The 22,668-nt window shown below is 35.0% G+C and overlaps 1 protein-coding gene across 1 annotated transcript; it reads left to right on the plus strand.

Annotated features, from left to right (window-relative positions):
* Positions 1-141: 141 nt before the first annotated feature.
* On the plus strand, positions 142-22,521 carry gspt1 (G1 to S phase transition 1). Its single transcript, XM_056469628.1, has 14 exons — positions 142-536; positions 2,491-2,532; positions 5,897-6,133; positions 6,586-6,619; positions 6,713-6,790; positions 10,361-10,541; positions 12,038-12,192; positions 12,269-12,409; positions 14,984-15,077; positions 17,634-17,714; positions 17,894-18,067; positions 18,274-18,363; positions 18,464-18,632; positions 21,640-22,521. The coding sequence occupies exons 1-14, from the start codon at positions 371-373 to the stop codon at positions 21,690-21,692; spliced, it is 1,695 nt and encodes a 564-aa protein (XP_056325603.1). The 5' UTR covers positions 142-370; the 3' UTR covers positions 21,693-22,521.
* The last annotated feature ends 147 nt before the right edge of the window (positions 22,522-22,668 follow it).

The raw sequence follows: 22,668 nt of genomic DNA on the forward strand, positions 1-22,668 counted from the left end.
AGCTATTTCAGACTTTTCTTATATCTCTGTTTTTATTATTATATAAAAAGCACTCGTAATTTTACCACCTCAGCCTTAATTTGAAAAGCTGCTGATGTAGTTATCATCACATATGGTCGCTGCTTTCACACTCCACGTTTCTGCACTGCGCGCATGCAAGATCTAGGATCAGCTAAGCAGCTACACGTCCATGGTGTCGCATGAAGACAAGACGCTCCATGCACCATTTCACAACACTTTCGAGTTCCCCAATCCCTCACTTTACCTGGAATAGATACTGAAAACATAGTAGATTTGGTTTTAGTCAAAACCACCGTGTGGTTTATAGCGCAAGCCGCTAGAAACGTCAGCTATTCGAGGTGAAGCCACTATGGACTCGAGAGACACAGCCCCTGATTCCTGGGAACAGGAGGACGATGTTGAGGCCACGGCTGATACCGAACTTCAGTCCGCCTTCACCGGGCTCAACGTCAACGCTCCGGAGTTCGTCCCATCCTTTCTCTCACGGGGTCCAGAGGAAAACGCCACGTCTGATGGTAAACTGACAGCGTTAATAAACCATTTGACAGCATCTATACGGTCTGACCATAAAAGGGCTTTTAGCTCGAAATGTTTATAGCAGGCTAGCAGATAAGATGCCTGCCGTTAGTTAACACTGCATTTATCAGTCTAGTTGAAGATATTACCTGAACATAGACAGGTATTACTACTTTATAATATGTTGATTTAAGGCCCTTTAATTCACATTTATCTTCTGACACGAACTAACACCCGGCTAGCTTTGCATGGCAATTTTAGCCACCGACTTCGCACCAGAACATCTGTTTGTTTGTCCCGCATTTAATTTTAATAGTAATAGTTAACGTATGATAATATGACATACAAATAACACACTGAATGAACTGTCACTCCTGATAAAGGTTTACTCAGAATTGTCTACTTAATTAAGCAACCATTCTGAGAAATATAAATATGTATACTAAGTGAGAGATGAATGCAATTTTAGGTATCCTAACCATTTTATTCTCCACAGGAGCGGGTCGCCCCCTCATGGGTGTTGCGTCTTGATGACGCCACATGACCAGTTGTTGTAAAGTTGGCCTACTATGCTGTTACTACCACTGATAATAATGTTGGGTTATTAGCAAGGGCCTTTATTTCCTTATATTATCCTTACTGCAGGTTCTGCACTTAATTACATACATGTTGTATTTTACTTTAGTTTTGATTTCTGGCTGATAAAAACACAACATTGCTTTAAATGGTTCTTTTAGGTTTAGTTTTACAAATGACCATATTTGACCTCTGCTTGTCTGACTCAGTTTCTGTGAATAATTCTGTGAATACTCAATATTACTGTTAAAATGTTGTTTTTATTTTCTTTGTACATTAGAATCTATTCAACATATTTCACAATAGTGATTTAAACAACACAGTTAAGCTAAAATAAAGTTTTTTTTTAAGTGGCAGATTTAAAACTTTTTTTTTTATTTTGTCCAGCCATAATGTCTGTCTAGGCTGTGAAATAACTGAAATCAATTGGTATTTAGTGATATGGAGCTGTAATGCCTGGAACTACTTGCTGTGTGTTTCCCTAAAAATAGAAATGTGTGAAATGCACACCTTAGAATGTTCATCAGCCAATCAGGATCAATCAGCCGTCTTATTTAAGTTTGATGTTATCAAAATTTTATTACCCATTTAACATGACATTTACTTGTACACAGATCAAGTCCAAAATGACAGTCAAATTAGACTACAAATTTACTAGAATATGAGACGAGTGGGAGTTCATTCATAATGAGTCTGGACTTAATTCCGACTTGGCAGTTGGTATGTTCACACTTGGTTCATTTTAATAAGTATGAATCCATTTGAACCTCGGTGTGGTTTGACTGAAATATATGTCACAAGATGCAACCATATACAGGATAGAATGTTCTTTTTCGTTTCTTTTGTTTCTTTTTTCGTTTTTTTCACACCATAGTCTCGATTCTGGTCATTGCAGTTTAGCACAAGCATCAGAAACAAGTCTCTTGAAGCATATTAAATCTTCATTTGTGTGATTTTTAACATACATGTAACATTTTAGAAACTCTTCAGGAATTTTCAACTGATAAAAACACCATCACACAACATTGCTTTTGTTGTCTTAAACTTTCTGTCAAGCCAGTTTTCGTTTATTGTCTTGTAGTTTAGTGTCTTTTAGGTTTAATGTAATCATGAGATGTAAACTGCTAGTGTGAACACATCCCTGCAAATAATATTTGACCTCTGCTTGTCAGGTTAAGCGATTCATTTTTGGAATACTGTATTTGTTACAGTAGTTTATTTTCACCTGTACATTGGGATTCATTACATTTTTTTAGTGAAAAGTGATTTAAACAATATAGGTAAGATGTCAGTGCATAACAAATACATTTTTCAAATGGCAGATTATAACTGAGTTTTTAAATGTAATATAGTCATAATCTCTGTCTCTCTCCACAGGTACCGATGTAGTGGCCAGCATGGAGATCTCGGAGCCAGTGGGTATGTTCTAGTTTTGTTGGATAGCCTAGGTTTTGTGTTCTGATATAGTGTTGCACTGTCACTAATGCTGCTTCATCAGCCATACAGAGGGCAACTTGGGCTTGTTACATCAGCACACATGTGCTCATATTACAGGCCTTATTTATCTCTTTACTTACACCTCCAGCCACAGTTACTGACCCAGAGAAGCACATGACAAAGTAGTGCTTACTCATACAGCTCTGATTTTATTATCTAGTAATAACTGTAATGACAAATACTAAACAAATCTCATTTCTCCCTACTGATTCTGATCTTTTGACTCAAAGGCAACTTTGTAACTAAGTCTGTATATATAAAACACCTAATTGTAATAACTTCTGTTAACTTCTGTTGTAATAAATATACATGAACAGAAATATCTCAATTTAATATTCTACCTTACCATTATTAGGATTATTATTTGAATTATAATTGAGATTCTGTTAATCTAGCTATTTTTAAAATAGATTTAAGACTCACTGGGGCCCTCTAATGTTTGTTTAGGCCCCCTAGTGGCTTGGTAAAGAACCAATGACATAAAGTTGACCCAAAACTGAAAATTCCTTCATTATTATTTGCTCAGCTTCGTGCTGCTTTACACCCACACAACTGACTTTCTTTTCAAAAGACATGCAACCCTCAATTAAAGTGAAATATATGGTTTAACAGAGTATACACATTACTGTATATATGGATCATACAATTTACAGTACACAAAAAGTTAATTGTTACATTTCAGATGTTACATTTAAAATGATTTAAACATGAATTCAAGACCTGCGTATGGATCCTTTACCAGCCTAGACCATTGTTACTTTTTAAATACAAGCTAAATGTTTTAATTTCTTTAATTATCTCTCAAGATATTGCTAAATTACATTAACACTTTAGTTTACAGTGTATTTGTTACATATACTGTAAATCATATATGTACTATAGTAATAACAGTAAATTACACATAATTACATGCAATAACTCTAAACAAACCTTTATCTTAATGCCTTTAGATGTCACACAGTGGCCTTTGTTCGAGTTCGCTTACAGATGGAGTTTCCAAACAAACGTTATTATTAATAATTCAATAAGGAACAATGAGGAGACCACAGGAGAGTAAATAAACAGGAGTAAACCAACAAAGTGAACACTTAAACTAATAAGGTGATTTTTTTTTTTTACAATTGGTGAAGTTTTTTCCTCGCCGCTGTCGCCACTGGCTTGCATGGTTCGGGATCTGTAGAGCTGCACATCGTTGGATTTGCTCTTCAGTGTTTGGACTCTCAGTAGTGATCATTAAACCACACTGAACTGAGCTAAACTGAACTGAACTTAAGCACTGAAAACTGAACTGACACGGATTCATTTTACTATGATCTTTCATGTGAAGCTGCTTTGACACAATCTACATTGTAAAAGCGCTATACAAATTGAATTGAATTGAATGTACAGTCATGATTTATTCAGACGCTTTTATTCAATGCGGCTTACAAATGAGGATAAAAGAAGCTCTTCAAATCACCAGAGAGTTAGTTAGTTTAGCAGTTTTTTATACTAAGAAGCAGATAAGGAAAAACTATGGCATGCTATTTTTGGACAGTTAAATGGTTTTGACAAAACAGATTTGTTTTCAGACCAGACGTTTCTTAAAAATGTCCAGAGACTCGGCTGTTTGCATAGAGTTTGGCAAGTCATTCCACCAGAATGGAATGTTAAAGGTGAAAGTCTTTGCGATTGATTTTGTGCCCCTTAGGTATGGGTGGTTAGCCCTGTTAGTTGCTCCTTGATTGTCTCCTACCCCTTGTTACCTTGTCAGCTTGTTAGTCCCAGTGTATATACACTATATATCTTTGCTTTATATATCTATTGTTTACATTTTATAGCAGAAGAAAGAAAACAGCACAACACAGAACACAACTTACAATTGTGACAGTCTCTTTTGTCTAGGTCTGTCATGTCTTGAGTTTTGCTTTGTCATTATTGTTTTCTGTGCTCTTCCCCAGTGGTTTGTGCCACACCCTTATCTGTTACCTTGGTTAGCCCTGTTAGTTGCTCCTTAATTGTCTCCTACCCCTTGTTACCTTGTCAGCTTGTTAGTCTCAGTGTATATACACTCTATATATCTTTGCTTTATATATCTATTGTTTTTGTATTTACTAAATGTTTTACTGCGCAAGGATCCGGCTCCTACCTTTACTTAAAGAGTACCTGTTATGTAAACATCACTTTTACAAGGGGTGTAAACACAGTTTTGTGGTAACAGTGTGTGAATATAGCCAGCCTCTAATGGCAAAAATTAATTCATTCTATTTTTTTTTTACAATCACACTTGGTAAAGACTGTTAGGAGAAACCCTTTGATTTTACCTTTGCAAATGTAATCAGAACAGGAAAGCCTTGTTAATTAGTTACGATTTGTTCCTCAGTAGCATAAACAGCTCTAAGTGAGAAGCAGTCGTCCGCCATTAGAGTTTTGAATGCTATTGTGGCACATAGGCATTTATAGCTCCACCCTATTTTGAAAAGAGCACAATCTCATTTGAATTTAAAGCGACAGTCACCAAAATGGGACAATTTGGATCAAAGCCTGACAGGGGCAGTTTTAAAGAGTTTTAAAACATTATTTGTGCTGCATTTTGAGCAGAAACTTGACATACAAACTCTAGGGACATCAGAGACTTATTTTACATATTTTAAAAAGGGACATGATAGGTCCCCATTAAGTCTCAACACAACAACAATAATAAATGCATGTTGACAATTCATATTTGTAAGAGCGCAAATCTAAAATTTCACTTTACCATTGTTCCAAACCAAACCTTTAAGAGTTTATTTTTTTCTGTTGAACAGACAAGAAAATAATTTGAAGAATGTTGGAAAGCCATTAGCCATTCATTTTCTTCTCATCCATATGAGATGAAAAAGTACTGTCTTCAAAATATGTTTGGTGTTTAACAGAAGAAAGAAACTCACACAGGTTTAGATAAAAAGGCGAGTGAAGGATAGAATTTTAATTGTTGGGTGAATTATCTCTTTAAGTACTAAATAATTTTTGTTGACTTACAAATGTACTGTACATCACACACTGAGGATGGCTGAAACCTTTGTGTTTATATTTCTGAAGAATCTGTAAATATACAAATTATAACGCAATTACTCAATCAATGTGGATTATGGCCTTTTGAGTTATTCTGTTAATAAGATTAATGCACCAAAATCAAATAACGCAGGAGTGCAGGGCATACTTCACTACTGGATTGACATATTTTCAACCAAAAAGTGACTGTATTTTTTTAAGCCTCAACACTGAATCCTGCGTTTGCTAAATGTTGATTTGACTTTCCTCTTAGCTGCGGTGGAGAATGGAGAAACAGATGCCAGCGCGGTGGAGACGTGGGAGCAAAAGGGAGAGCCGGATGAAGAGGAGCCAGGAGGTGGATCACCGGCAGACACTGGATGCTGTGGAGATGAAGCGCAGGATGAAATGATGGAGGAGGACGAGGAGATGCCCGCCCCCAAACTACCTCCTCCTCCACCGGACGCCCCCAAGAAAGAACACGTGAATGTCGTGTTCATTGGACATGTGGGTATGTTAAACGTGCTTAGAGTGTTGGGATGTCCTGTTAAATTGTTTTATTAATGTGTTATTGACTGAATACTTGACTTCTCTCAGTTTCTATGGATTTACAATTTGTAGTTTGAGTAAAACATAATTTCAGTTTTATTTATCTTGATATTAATTGCAAATTATAAAAACACATGTGTTATAATTTGATTGCATTTTATTTTTATTAAAAAATAAAAAAAAAGATGCCATTTTAAACAGCACAATTCCAATATTTTAACTTCATAATAATAAAAATAATAACTAAAATATTATTTGAGTTTTTCTTAATTGTCATTTTCAAAAAGAAAAGTTGAAATTGTGAAGAAATTAACATTCTACTCCAATTCACACTTGATAAATATATGTTTTCGAGATTTTTTCCATAGCTGTATGTGCATTTGTGTGTCTTAATTTATTCTTTTTTTTGTACAGATGCAGGCAAGTCTACAATTGGTGGACAGATTATGTGAGTACAACATGCTTCCTATTGACTTACAAGATCTTTTGTTATAGATTATGATGTATAATGTGACAAAATGCATATTTGTTTTCCATTAAGGTACCTAACCGGTATGGTGGAAAAACGCACGCTGGAGAAATATGAACGGGAGGCAAAAGAGAAGAACAGAGAGACTTGGTAAACAAAATGTGTTATTTATGCTTTTCTTTTCATGCCTTTTCTTAATGTACACTGCAAAAGTTTGGGATTGTTAATTTCATTTGTTAAAAGAACACTTATTTTAGACATAGACACATTTTCCATTTATGCTAATGGTCTGATCTAATTCAATGATTTATGCTAAGCTAAGCTAAAAGTAAAAACCCAACTGTTTAACTCTAGGACACTTGTAAAATGAGCCAAAAACAAGTGTCAAAAAATACAGTAATATTTTGAAATATCATTACAACTCATAGTAAGTGTTTCTATTTTATTATATGTTAAAATATTATTTATTTCTCTGTTTCAAAGCTGATTTTTTTTAGCATATTCATTTCAGGTCCCATGAAATAAAAAAAAAAATTGTAGATGTTAGTTTCAGTCTGTTAGTTTTAAGGACATCTATATGCTGGTGTGCTCCAAAACAGTGATAAAATTCATGTTTTGGAAATTTTAAACCAATATAACGTCAAAGTCAACTTCATTGTCAATTCAACCACATGTACAGGACATACAGAGAATCGAAATTGCATTACTCCCAGACCCTAGGTGCCTAACATATAATATTGAAAGTAAACTTTAAAAAAGAAATTGCAATAAATACAATTACACATATAATATAATCTAAAACTATAAATAAAAATAAACATTTGTAAACAATACAATTATACTTAAGGGCATTTAAGGGAGTACAAACTAGAGTTGTGCAGATGCAAAACAGTATAAAGTGCAAAAAGCTTGTAAATATGATAAATATGATAAAGTGACAGTGTCTTAAGTAGAGGGAGGTAATTGTTTTGATCGCTGGGAAACACAGTTCGCTGGAGAACTACAAATCCGCCACATTATGGACCACAACTCCATTCATGCACTTTTTCAAGTTCCGGTGATGAGCACACACACAGCCAGAGGATTGTTATGAACTGATTACATGGACTTTAAATACTACACACCAGGGTTCCTGCGGGTCTTTAAAAAGTCTTAAAGTGTCTAAAATTTAAATCCGGAAATTAAGGTCTTAAATTGTCTTAAATTTACCGTAAAGTGGCTGTAGGTATTACATTTTCAGCCGATGTGCTTAATGACGATAGGGAAGCACAGTGGTCCATCGTAAAAAATCTGATAGTTGATTAATTTACTATGTGTGACACAGGAGAGAAAAAACAGTCTCCGTGATTTATTAGATTAATACGGTAGGTCGGCTACAGACGCTTACATCGGTCTGCACCTGCGTGCTGACATTACGCGGTTGTCGAGGTGAGGTTCAAAATGCAAAGATGGGAAAGTGTAAATTTAACGACGTGGCAATGAGGCAATGTGTAAATTGTGCAAAAGGTTAGGGACCATGGGGCTCAAAGCCATCGAGTCGCACATGAAAGGAGGAAAGCACCAGCGGTAACTTACGTAGCAACAACTAGTCATAGCAGGTCCAGGTTAATCCCTGCATTGTTTGCAACTAGACCTAACAATCTTACTAGTTCAGACTAGAGCTGAAGATATTTGCCCGAACCCGACGGACTTAATTTCTAATTAAGGGGTCGGGCCGGGCGGGCTTGCGCAGTAAATGAACAGTCATGTGATGCATTTCGATTAGCACGTGAAAGTAATCAAACTGTTTGTTACAACATTAAAATCCATCCCTGCAAAAGTGAAACAAATGATGACGGAGAAGTCAAAAAGAGTGAATTTTGACTGCGTCAGGCCAGCTGCTAGTTCAATAAGAACAGTCATTCTAGCCGGTAAGGTATTTCGGCGGTCGCTCATACACTGCGTATTACGGTAGAACGCTAAACAGCAATGTACAGCGAGCTGACAGGGAAGATGAAATGAATGTTTTTGACTGGTGGAAGATGAACAAACAATCCTACCCATACCCAAAACATGCTAAATTAGCCAGGTCAATAATGCTCAGTGAGCGCAGGACTGCGCTAAAGTCATTTACAGTCTATTCAATGATGTTTCCCCACAAAAACACATAGCCTAATCTTGATGAGTAAAGAATTTTCAAATTATAACTAAATATTAAAATTAAACCATAAAATCATAATGTAGACAGAGTATATAGGCTAATGTTGGCATTAATCTTTTATTATTCAGCTTCACCGTCACCTTAATGCAGATTGTGAAGAGAAGTGGCAAAACAAATCTCACAGAGCCTTTATCTTAATTTCATTATTGCCAAACACCCGTCATCATTTATCATTTATTTTGATTTAATTTGTTAAGAAAGACTTATTTTTATTGGTGTGTTTGGCCAATTTAAAGGCTAAGTGTATGTACCCAGGCCTATTTAGAGTGCTGAGATGTTAAGATGTTACAGAGGACTTTTTTTGTTCCAACTTCCAAGTGGCCTATAGCCTATGTTCTGAATAAGTAATGTTAACACATAAACAACTCATTCAGGAAAAAAGGCAAAAGAGCTGTGTGCATGGGCACATTTAAATAATGTCGGGCTTTAAACGAGTTCAGGTTTTTTAAAAGCTGTCAATCAATATGTACTTGTCGGGCTCGGGCCTAACTTTTATGGCCCGATTACAGCTCTAGTTCAGACGCCACCTCACAGTCAGTTATAACAGTTTCATTTCACCGCCAGACACTCAAAAGGCAGGTACTGCGGGTTATCCATACTGTGACGAGGCACAATTCATTTAAATCTAACGAGGACATTAAATTGAGTAGCCTATTCCAAAGAAATTATGACATTTTTGGGTCCTAAATTATAATTGTTGAGATCTTAAAAAGGTCTTAAAAAGCAATAAATTTTACTTTTAAAAATGGTGCAAGAACCCTGTGCACACACACACACATCTGGGCTGAGTCTTGTTTATCTGTCTAGTTAACATTACTGCCAAACTATCAAAGCTTGACCAATCAAATGATCTCTAGTGTCTGACATGTCCCGATACGCCCCCTTCAAGCTGCTCCTTATTGCTTTTCATTTGATGCTCTTGAGCTCAACCACTCTCACTGGCAGAGCTGTGATAAAAATGAAATGCTATTGGCTACTTTTTAAAAAGAGAGGAGCTACTCTACATCCCACCCTTTCTTCATTTTTCAGGTGAGATTATATCAAACATTGAATAAAATGCACATTTCAAAGCACTTCACAGTGTCACAGTGCCTTTCAGTGTCACAGTATTGTTCTGAATACATTCTAATATGCGGAAATGGTTATCAGGAAACATTTATTATCCGTAATGTTGAAAACATGTGCTTTTTATATTTTTCAGGATTCCTTATTACATTTACATTTTAAAATAATTTCGAAATAGAAAGAATTTGCAACATTTGAATGTATTTACTGTCATTAAACAAATTAATTTAGCACATTCTTGTACAGATGTTTTATTGGTATGTCTTTACATTTTACTGACCTAAAATGAGTTTGGTAAAAAAAAAAGTTTGTCAAAGATAAGACAACCTCAAGGAAAGACATTTTTAGTATCTGTAGGAGCTTTTGAAATATTCATCCCTTTTTGAGTGAAATGTTTGTTCTCACGATGCAGCGTGAAATAAAATGTCACCTTATTTATCTGTCTGTCCCTGCAGGTATCTTTCCTGGGCTCTAGACACAAACCAAGAGGAAAGAGACAAGGGCAAAACAGTAGAAGTTGGAAGAGCTTACTTTGAAACAGAGAAAAAGCACTTTACTATTCTTGACGCCCCGGGCCATAAAAGCTTTGTCCCCAACATGATTGGAGGAGCGTCCCAAGCTGACTTGGCAGTGCTGGTGAGATCCTCTTCAAATGCCTATTTTATATGTCCCACAGCAGGACAAATTCTTGCTTATAACTTTGTAGCTAAGCTGTGCAGGTCTGCAGACCAAAGTTATAAGCAATGCTAGATTGGGTTAAAAATACAAAAAATCAGAAAATAAGGATGTGTGATCGTTCCTTTGAGTGATCATTCATTTTTATACTTTGTGTATATAAATGCATTCAAATTTAATCTAATATAATTCAATTTGATAAGAAATTCATGTTGTGATAATTATTTTTAGTAAATGCTTTTTTCTTTAAAAAAATAATTAAAATACATATTTTTACAACACAATATTGTACATCATAAAAAATCACAATGCAATATACAATTTAAGAAGGAAGTAATGCAAATGAATTAAAGTGTTGTTCTTTTGAACCTTCTGTTTATCAACAAAATCTCGAATAAAAAATATTTCACAAGATGTTTCCATAAAAATATGAAGCAGCAACTGCTTTCAGCATCAATAATAATTAGAAATGTTTCTTTAGCAGTGATTTATATTATAACTTTTACATTATTATTTATTTAAACATCCAAAATCAAACTAAAAGTGCTTCAGGGGTAATTAATGTGCCAGTGCTCTTCGGGTAAGGGATACATAAAGATAAACAGCAAAAGTCTATAAATCTAGGCAATATATATATAAAATTATATATATAATTTTTTTACGTACATAGCTGTACGCTATTTCTATTGCAAAAGAAAATTGGAGTGGGTGAAATGTTTGAATATTTATGGAGGTAATCTTTAATTAAAATGTTAATGTACATTTGCAATTTTAAAAAGACAACAATATTGCAAAATATTATTACAATTTACAATAATAGTTTTATATGTTAAAATGTTTAAATAAAAACAAACAGCAAAATAATAAGTCCACGGCACTCGAAAAAAAGTGACAAAAATATTTTAAAAGCCTTTATTAACATGGCTATTCCATAAATCTGCACCTACGCGTTTCGGAAAACACTTGCCTTTATCAGGGTAACCTTAGCCATGTTATGTTTATAAAGGCTTTTTAAATATTTTTTCACTTTTTTTCAAATGCCGTGGATTCATAATTTTGCTGTTTGGTTTTATGTAAACGTCTTAACATATAAAAACATTATTGTACATTTTTATAATATTTAGCAATATTGCTGTCTTTTTTTAAATTGTAAATGTACAATAGAATTTTAATTAAAGATTACTTTCATAAACATTCAAATATTTCATCCACTCCAATTTTCTTTTACAGTAGCGTACAGCTATAGACTTAAAAAATCATGCATATATATATATATATATATATATATATATATATATATATATATATATATATATATATATATATATATATATATATATATATATATACATTTTTTTATTAAATTTTTTTTTTTTTTTAATTATTACTATTATTTTTTTTTTTTTGCTTGCCTAGATTTATTGACAAGTTCATAAGAAAACTTTCCTTTTCTTCAGGTCATCTCTGCCAGAAAAGGTGAGTTTGAGACGGGTTTTGAAAAGGGAGGTCAGACGAGGGAACATGCCATGCTGGCCAAAACAGCTGGAGTCAAACATCTGATAGTCCTCATCAACAAAATGGACGACCCCACTGTGAACTGGAGCTTAGATAGGTGAATTATATACTTCTTCATTTTTATTATTGTACCCTGTTCTTCTCTTACAAATCAATACATAATCTTCACACAGATATGAGGAATGTAAAGAGAAGTTAGTGCCATTTCTGAAGAAAGTGGGATTTAATCCAAAGAAAGACATTCACTTTATGCCCTGCTCCGGACTGACGGGAGCAAACCTGAAAGAATCTTCTGATTTGTGCCCCTGGTACACGTAAGTATAACGCAAAATCATTTTTAAGGCTAACAGGAATGGAGATCAGTGGAGATCAAAATTAGAGAACAACCTACTGTTGCCTACATTCATACAGTTGACTCATATTTGAAGCTACATTAACAAGAGGAAAAAACATTTCATGAGTTTCATTTATTCTACAGACTTTAGAGAAGACTTTCAGATTCTTCCTAGTTATTGGTATAAAGCCTTATTCACACTACCAGCGACAAAGCAACAAGTGACCGTTCATTTCAGTGGAAAGCTAGCGACTTCTGCCGATCTCCAGCTACACGAACTATAGCAAACATTGGCGATCTTCAATTTAATGCAAATGAAGACTTTCACAAGCGACAGCCAATAGGAGCAGCAGTAGAGCTCACGTGATCCTCTCAGCTTCTGCACCAGCTGGTTGTATTCCTCATGATGTAGACCTACACATTTCGGTGTTTGTAGTAGATAAATGGGAGGACACATGCTTTTTTCTTGTTCATATTTAAATTAAGCATTTCATATACTGATTGCGTTTATATTTATAATTTCCCTCCACAATCTTTATTTTTTAGTGGGAAGAAAACTCAATTGCTGCCAGTGAATATCATTCATAAATGTTTCCCAATTAACTTCAAAGTGCAAACACCTATAAGCTACTTCAATTGCCACCCAGGCAAAAAGCATTATGGTAGTGTGGTAGTGTGAATGAGGCTTTAATTTGGCGTTTAATTCTATTTTCTCTTTGGCCCTCTGCTGGACTAAACATTTTCTTTTGTAAACTGTAATCATTTTAGGTTCATCACTAACCAAGAGATGGCACAATTATACACCCAACACCTAGATCAATATCCAGAAACAACTTAAATTTAGACTTTTTCTTAAAAATTTTATATTTCACATACAGGGGAAATGTTCAGTTGAGGATTTTTTTTTGGTAAAGTAGGTCAAAAGGACTTCATATATCCCAAAACACAATATTAATGTATATCTGAGAAGTAAACAAAATGATATATAATTTGTATGAATAAACTGTATATATTTTTACAATTCTTCTTTAGGTTGTTGAGGACATATAGACCAAATTACAGAGTTAGTAAACAGGAATAAAAGACAGTTTGAGGGTTAACTGACAAACCCTGTTAAACTTGCAGCTGAACTTTTCAGTATTCACAGACTTTTGTAAGATGTTGAGCTGTTTTGAAGTGACTACAACCCTTAAAACTAAAGCAGGTTGTACAGATGAAGGCCAAAGGGAAGAGCCTTTTAGACATCAGAAGAGAAGTTGGTTACTTTAAATCTGCAATTTCTATAATTTAGTATATTTACAGTTTCAGTAACCGATGCAAGTCCTTCACAAATAGTTGGTTGTCCACAAAAGAGATATTCATGAGAGAACGAGACAATATGGAGAATCTCAATGGACAAATGGTACCACATTGCTGCTGGATTTTCTTTTTAATTCAGCTCTGAAGAGGGTAAAGATCAGTGTCTAGACATTTAAGAGATTCTGAACTTAAAGCCTCTGAAGTGTCCAAACATCTCATCGTTAGAAATAGACTTGACTAGAATACGAGAACTGGTCAAATGTTCACATTAGTGATGAAAAGGAGTTTAATTCATTTGGGTCTGATTGTAAATATGTTCATTCAAACTGGAGAAAGACTGAATCCAGTGTATGTGCAGATATCAGTGATGAAAGTGTCATGGTTTGCTGGTGTTTTTCTGCAGCAGCAGAGTTTAGTCCCATATACACATACGTGGCAGAGAAAAGTAAATGTTTATTAGAAGCTCCTTCAGCAACATGCAGTTCCTTCTCTGCGTTTATGATTCAGACAGCCAAAAATGTTATGCCAGACATTGAAGTAATATATATTCAAAAAAGCGACAACATTAAAGCTCCAAAAAATTCAACTTTATTAAATTAAAAAGGCTAATAAAAAGCGTGCAATGAAACGTTATTGTCTGATGAAGAGCCGGTGTGCTCGAAACGTTATGTTACATGCTTTGTGTTAGCCTTTTTAATTGAAGAAATTGGTATTTTTTTGGATGTTTGGTGTTGCCACCTTTTTAAATACATTTTTGCACTTTTTGCTGTTTGGCCGAGCACTCATTTAGGTTGATGTGCGTGCTTTTGTGCAGTTTTTTCATTGAACATTAAAGTAATGAAATGGCAGCTACGTGTCCTGATCCGAACCTGATTGAAAATCTTTGGAAAATCCTTATTAATAAAAGTTATGGCTAAAAACATTGCAGTCAATGAACTGTGGAAGAGCAGATCAAGATCACAGCAGAGCAGAGTAAGAGACTAGTGATGCCTTGTAAGAGACTGGCGATGTTTTGTAAGAGACTAGTGATGCCCTGTGAGAGACAAGTGATGTTGTTGAAGTATCTTGGTTATTTTGTAAAACACTCTTCTACAAGCATGGTAAATCAAATTTTGAATGAGGAAGATTTCATCATTTCTAAAAAAAAAAAGAAAAGTCAATCATTTATAAATTGTCCTCTAATTTTGGCCTCCACTGTGTGAAGTTGAAAACAGAGAAACAATTGTCAATTAATGTAAACTCTTACCTTTTAAAGGGGATTACCATTCATTCCACATCTGGACAGCCTGCCAATCTTCAGCAGATCAAGTGATGGTCCCATCAGATTGCCTATTGTGGATAAATACAAGGTAAATGAATATCAATATCAAAATGATGTTCTAAGATTTGTTGTAAAATTTAATGACGAGAGATGTTCAATATTCTAGATCATCAAGTGTGTTGCATAAGCAGCGCGTGCCACAAAACTGCATTTATTGCTTGAAAATATTATGCTGAGTGTCTATCAACAGTGCTCCAAAAACTGCTGTTGCCTTAGTTTCTGCCGATAAATGCCAATTATTTAGAATAATAATTCCACAGCGTGAGGGAGCGCTTTGGCAGGAAAGTATCTGTTTAATGGAACAAGGAAATCATTTTCTCAGCAATTCTCTTCTCATTGAGCCCCGAAAGTGTGTGGCATTATGAAACCAATAAGCTAAACTGAGTCTTGTGTTCAGCACATTTAATGAGATTAAGTTTAAGTTAATTAAAGCCTGGCTTGAGCTGGCACTTATCGTCAGATTGAAGTGGAAGTGATTGGATAGAAAACCTCTTCAAGTGATTTTTGTTCCCTCAGCTCCTCATTTTTTCTTTACTGGAGAGGCCCACAAATTGGAAACTTATATCGTCACTCTACTAGAAATGTTAGCCCCAATTTATAGATCCCTTTCCCAAATAAAAACTGTGTGGGAAGATGACTTGGAAACTATCATTTCAGGAATCTGTTTAAATGCAGAATTCACAAGTCCTCTGTTTGTGCAAGACATGGATTTTTGCAGTGCAAAATTGTACACCGTGTAAACTGGACAAAGTCTCTAATCACTTTCAGCAGATAGATCCTGATTGTAATCACTGTAAATTTACCCTAGCCTCACATTAATATATGTTTTGGTCTTGTATAAAGCTCAGTTGCCTTTGGGACATGATTTCTAAAACTATATCTGGTTTCTTAGATATATTTGTCTCCCCTTGCTTACTGATTTGTGGGATTACTCCCATGTCATACAATCTAACAAAGATACAGTCCGATCGCATAGCTTTTATTGCACTCTCTGCCAAACGATTACTATTGCTAAGGTGGAAGGACCAGAAAACTCCAACACATGGGATTCGTGACGTCCTCTTCTTTCTAAAGTTGGAGAAAATGAGACATTGGTTTATCCAACCAGTTTATGAAAATTTGGGCACCATTTAGGAAGTTTTATTGTCAGATGTAGACTGAGTCCTTGTTTCAACATATTTTCTTTCCTTTTCCAAGTTCGAAATAAAGTGTATTGTGGGAAACAGATTTTATTGTTTTTAACCACATTATTATTTACCTATTTATTAATTTGAATTGTTGGTATGTTTTTTTTTATTTCATTGGTATATGCTTAAGTTGGCATTATTTATACATTATACAATACAGTAATATTGCCATAAAATCATAAATAAAATTTAAAAAGAAAGTAAACATCTTCAAATACACTATTTTAGTAAGAAAACCTTTTTTCTCTCTGTGATCATCTAAAAAAGTAAACTGACTGCCACAAGGGTAAAATGGCATTAAATGTACAAAGCTAAATATATATATATATATATATATATATATATATATATATATATATATATATATATATATATATATATATATATATACACTTTAAAAATTTATTTTGTGTTAACATAAACATTAAATTATGTACTTTAAACATATATTTCACATATTCTATGTGGAACAAAAGTCTAAATATAAGAAACATTTTGTTCCATTTAGCATAACAGATGCATTTCTAAAAAAGATCAACATACTCTAATCTGTACTTGTTGAAATATATACATGAATAAGCGATCGTATTAAAATGCACCTTATTTTAAAATGATAAAAAACTTCTATCTAATTGATGAAACCTTGTGGTTTGTAGGATAATAAAAAATTTAAAATGACAGCTAATTAGTATTTTGAGGCTGCAAAAATACTTTTAAAAATGAGCCTTTTAAGTGTCTTTTTTTATTTGTCATCAAATCATTTTTGTTCTAAATGTGCCCGGCAAGATTTTTTTGTATATAAAATAGTGTTACACTGAATGACATTAATTGGGTGGGATCTTTAAATTCTGTTAAAAATATATGATAACCATTATTTTTGTTTTTTTGAAAAATACAACAGGACACAATTCAACGGAACACAATATAATGAATTATTGAAGCTGCGTTACAGTTTTGTTGTTTTGCAAGCCCCCTTTTATCCTTTATTTAATGTATTTAAGTTATAGCTATAAAGTTCTTTCCAATATTGTGTAAAGGTATAAAATAAATGTTCATTCTACAAGTGAAATTAGGGAACACGACAGAATAAAAAGTAAAATATTTATTTCAAAATTTGCAGCATTATAAAATACACATGCACATCATAAAAATACTCTCATCATAATCTTTGATAAAAAATAGCTTGTTTTGCACTGACATCATAAAAATCCGATCACAACTTCTTTTCCATGACAACCAGAACCGAGTTATTAAATGATCAGCCCTTCAAAAATCTTTACTTTTGGTTACTATTAATTGAATGTCAAATAAAAGGTAATCTTAAAATAAAAGAGCAGAAATAAGCAGCTATAATTTTAACATTGGTCTATAATCCTTCTTTATAATCTCTTTTGTAGGACATGGGCACAGTAGTGCTTGGAAAACTGGAATCTGGAAGTATCGCAAAAGCACAACAACTTATTATGATGCCAAATAGGGTAAGACTGAACAAAACCAAGCATACATGAGAGAATGTCGACATACAAATGCAATATGTTGTTATCGCAATTTATGTTCTGGTATTATATAAATGATATCAATATTACGAATCTAACCTCTTCTCATGAGTTCTGAGAGTCAGTGTGTGTCTGAAACATCGTTTATTCTTGTTTTCCAGCACACGGTGGAGGTGTTGAGTCTTCTCTCGGATGATGTGGAGACGGAATACGCCGGGCCAGGTGAAAACCTGAAGCTCCGGCTCAAAGGCATTGAGGAGGAAGAGATTCTCCCAGGCTTTATCCTATGCAACGCTGAGAACCTCTGCCACTCAGGACGCACTTTTGATGCCCAGGTAATCATTTCAGCTCTGAATTTTGTTCCATTTTCTTAGTGCTGAGTTGCGGCTGGAATGGCATCCTCTGCATAAAACGTATGCCAGAATAGTTGGCAGTTCATTTCACTGTGGCGACCCCTGATAAAAAAGGGACTAAGCTTAAGCTTTTGTTCTGTTTTTTTTATACAAAGATCTAATGTATTCTTAAATGTTCTTGTTCACAGATTGTCATTATTGAACACAAATCCATCATATGCCCAGGTTACAATGCAGTATTACACATCCATACCTGCATAGAAGAAGTGCAGATTTCAGTAAGTCTACATTCATATTCACACTTAAAAGTTCAAAAATTATTTCAGAACTAGAGCACTGTGAATTTGTAGGCTAACTAAATTTTGACTCCACGATTAGGCGTTAATCTGTCTGGTGGACAAGAAGACAGGAGAAAAGAGCAAGACTCGTCCACGCTTCGTCAAGCAGGACCAAGTATGCATCGCCCGTCTCAGGGCCGCAGGAACTATCTGCTTAGAGACTTTTAAAGACTTCCCTCAAATGGGACGCTTCACCTTGAGAGATGAGGGTAAGATGTTAAAAATGAAATATGAAATCGAAAGGCCCCAATATAGTTTAAACAAAGTATACCTTTTTAAGTAAACCATGCCAGAAGTAAGGATCTGTCTCAATCAGCACCCTTGTTCAGTAGTCAGTGCACTGATCCGATTGCCACCATTTTAAGTGCTGTCTAAATCAGAAAATTCTTTCAGTGTGGTTCGCAATTCCGATCCTCGGGACCCCCTGTCCTGTACATTTTGTACACATTTTGATCCGAACCACATTTTGACATACATTTTGTATGTCTCTATTATTTAACACACAAGGATCAGTTCAGGGATCGAGTTTAACAAGCTGATGATCTGAATCATGTGTGTTAAGTGCATCATCCGGGTATTTAAAGTGCGCTTTTTAAAAAAACAATAATAATAATATTTCAGTGTGAACGCACTACTTACACTATTTATACTACAAAATGGCGTAGAAAAGTGCGATTTGGGATGCACCTAAACAAGATGTGCAGGGCAGGGGGGGCCTGAGGACCGGAACTGAGAACCACTGTTATAACGAAAGTTCGGAAGCGCAAAATATTACCAGATCATCAAACGTAATGATAAACAGGAGATGTTTACCTATAAAGAATCCATTATTTAATTTTAACATGAATGAACATAGCTAGAAAGGTTAGCAAATCCAAGCTCATCACTATTCTTACCAGTGCATGAATTCATGTACATGATCCACTGATGAATGACCTCGGGAGCTAGGGTGCTGATTGAGACAGCCCTAAGTACTTTTCAGGAGGTTCAGCTTAGAAAAGTGCACTCCAGTGCTGTTTTCAGCCCTGACAAAATGTTGCAAAAACATTTTTTTTTGTTATGGAAACGGACCGGTGCTGCTTTGAACATCTTGTTTTAATGATGCAAATGTTGCTACTATGGCAGCCGAGAAGTCTATTTTTGTCTACTATTCTATACATTTTTGCGTAATACAGTAGCAAAACATCTAAATATTGCTATATGTTTTTGGTACATTAATCAGTGTTTAGCACACCTTCCAGTAGAAGGATATGGACTAAATAACATTAAAAATACAGCATATTTATAGACTTAAGTCTAAATAACTTCTAGATCTATATGTGCTCTTATTAATTCAGCTATTTGCCTTTCACTATGAAACGGAAGTTAAAATTGCCCTTTTTTCTGCTACCGTGACATACAGTACATCCACTTGAAACGTCCTGAAATGAGGGAAAAAAAAGTAGGGCGGTGTATGATTTTGCTCTTTGGGAACCAATGGGATTGTTTCCTTCAACAAAATGAAGGAAGACTGACGAATGGACAAATTCAGAGCAGGTGAAAGTTGTTTCAAGGGGTAGAGAAGGTTATGGTATTTGATTAAAGCATATGAGGGTGGCACAGTGGGTAGCGCTGTTGTCTCACAGCAAGAAGGTCACTGGTTCAAGTCCCGGCTGGGTCAGTTGCCATTTCTATGTGGAGTTTGCATGTTCTCTGTGTGTTTGCGTGGTTTTCCTCCGGGTGCTCCGGTTACTTCCACAGTCCAAAGACATGCGCTATAGGTGAATTGGGTTAGCTAAATTGTCCGTAGTGTATGTGTGTGAATGAGAGTCTATGGGTGTTTCCCAGTGATGGGTTGCAGCTGGAAGAACATCCGTTGTGTAAAACATATGTTTGATAAGTTGGTGATTCATTCCGCTGTGGAGACCCCTGATTAATAAAGGAATTAAGCCGAAAAGAAAATGAATGAATGAATAAAGCTTAGGAAGGCAAATTAATTGTTACAAAACAATGAAGTGCACAGACACATAGTTTATAACAATAACAACTATATACATATAAGAAAAGAACATTTTGATTTAATGTAAGTAAATGTGCAAAAAGAGAGCCCATGTAACACCTCTCTTTATCTCTCTGCATTGGTTACCAGTTAAAGCTTGAATAAAGTTCAAATAACTGATGCTTGCTTACAGGACAGCCACTGGCACTGCACCCTTTACCTCCACCTGCTCCTGAAGGTCTACACCCCCTCCAAGAGCCTCTGGTCAGGGTGTGAACAGCACCTTGTGGTGAAATCGCAGAAAGGCTAAAAGTCACTTTCCAAAACTTTTTCATTCATGTTCCATGCTGGTGGAATGATCTTTCCATTCCCACTCGGATTGCGGATACACTGGTATCCTTCAAATGACATCTAAAAACCCATCTTTTCTGAGAAAATCTGAACCCCCGGTGAATTATAGCAAAAGCACCCATTGAAGCATTTTCTCTCTTCCTCTCTCTAAAAAAAAACAAGACTAAACAAAACAAAAGCTCTTCTACTCTGGCACTAAACTCTCTGAGCACAAACAAGTTACTTTGAATAACTAGCACTTCTTGTGTGTATCGCCTCTTCTTGTTGTGAATTGCTGAATGCCTCCTCAATTGTAAGTTGCTTTGGACAAAAGCGTCTGCTAAATGACTAAATGTAAATGCAAACAATATATTTAAACACCTCTGAAATACCATTGGTCAGTGGTGATGATGCAATAGGTAGGAGAGGCTCTGAGGCTCCGCATGCCTTGATGTGGAAATCTCATTTCCTTTGTTTTGTCTTTTGAGTTTCAGGCTAGGAATAGGCAATAAAAACAAAAGTCGATATGATACGATACCTTTTGTTACAAGTTTTTTTTAAAATGGGTGTGGGATTTAGAAAAAGAATTGTAAAAAATAATCATTATACTTAAAGGCAACTTCTTAAACACAGTATTTTACAGAAACATTGATTAAACAATTTATTTAGGATCAGTTAATTTATTCTAACCAAAATAAAAACTAATATTAACTAAAATACTAACATTAAATATGAAAAAACTCCAGAAGTTTACCTGGCTTTCTAAATGAGGAATGAAAAAGAGCTGTAAAGTATATTGGGGCCTTCTACATGACAATTCAGTATTTTTTCCAGCTGTCTTCACATTCAGTGGCAGATATAATATTACCTGAATAATAAAATAAAATATATGTTATTGATTCTTTCAGGTAAGACAATCGCAATCGGCAAGGTGCTGAAGTTGGTACCTGAGAAGGACTAAAATGCGGTTCGAAGGACTTTCCTGGTGCACTCTGGGATAGAGAAGGATGCAGTGTTGTGTGCCTGCCAGATGTTCTCCAAACTGCTCCGTCGTCCCACTGTGGATCAGTCAAAGACAAATTACTTTGGGAAAAAGGACATTATCAAAGTGACAGTATCAATTTTAGGAAGAACATTAATATAGCAAGACAAGCTCAGTGTGACAGCTTTCTCATATTGAGAGCTCAGCTATGCCACTCATGTAGCCCAATTTTGAAGCCAGTTTCTCCTCACTGGTTCATATTCAATCTTAAAATGGATGCAATTTTCTTTTAAAGCATTGGCTTTTTAAGTTTAGGTTGAAATATGGATGTAAAGGTGAATGCCATTACTGTGTGCCCCATTCAACCATAACACTCATTATATCATTTCCCCCATAAGAATGCAGGGTCTCTGATTGCATATCACTTTCTAACACATTAAGTGAGCAGTTGGAGACTGCTGGCTGTTTAATTAGGGCATGAAAGGGGTCCATACAGGGTCTAAGCTTGCCGGTACCCTTAATCTTTACCTGGCAAGTCTTGCAAAGGTCAAAGTTTTCAAGATTAGGTCAAACAAGAGGCCTTGGTCCTTCAAATTAGATGACACTTATGTAGAGATGTAATCATGCACAAGATGAACAGATCATTTTGTCTACTGTGATGTCATTACATAGCAAATGACAAATGCACCCATATGTTAAAAAAACGAAACACTTGTCACGTCAGCTGGTGTAAATTCTGTACACTCCTGTTGGGAATGTAAGCATCAAACTTTCAAAAATAAAATCCTAAAAGGACTTTAAATGAAAATGGACCTTGTTTTATCTTTGGAATTCAGATTGTAGTTAAGCAATTCTGTTTTGGTTATTCTGCTAATGCACAATGATGTTTAGCTAAAGCTGGAAGACCAAATTGTAATGACTAATGCAGAGACTAATGTTTTAAAATGAATGTATT

This window comes from Danio aesculapii, chromosome 12 (genome assembly GCF_903798145.1).
Source record: "Danio aesculapii chromosome 12, fDanAes4.1, whole genome shotgun sequence".
In the NCBI taxonomy this organism is placed as follows: domain Eukaryota; kingdom Metazoa; phylum Chordata; class Actinopteri; order Cypriniformes; family Danionidae; genus Danio; species Danio aesculapii.

Coding starts and splice junctions, on each gene's coding strand:
- gspt1 (XM_056469628.1), top strand. CDS start 371: ATGGACTCGAGAGACACAGCCCCTGATTCCTGGGAACAGGAGGACGAT. Junction 12,193..12,268: donor GTGAACTGGAGCTTAGATAG/GTGAATTATATA, acceptor ATCTTCACACAG/ATATGAGGAATGTAAAGAGA. Junction 18,068..18,273: donor GACGCACTTTTGATGCCCAG/GTAATCATTTCA, acceptor TCTTGTTCACAG/ATTGTCATTATTGAACACAA.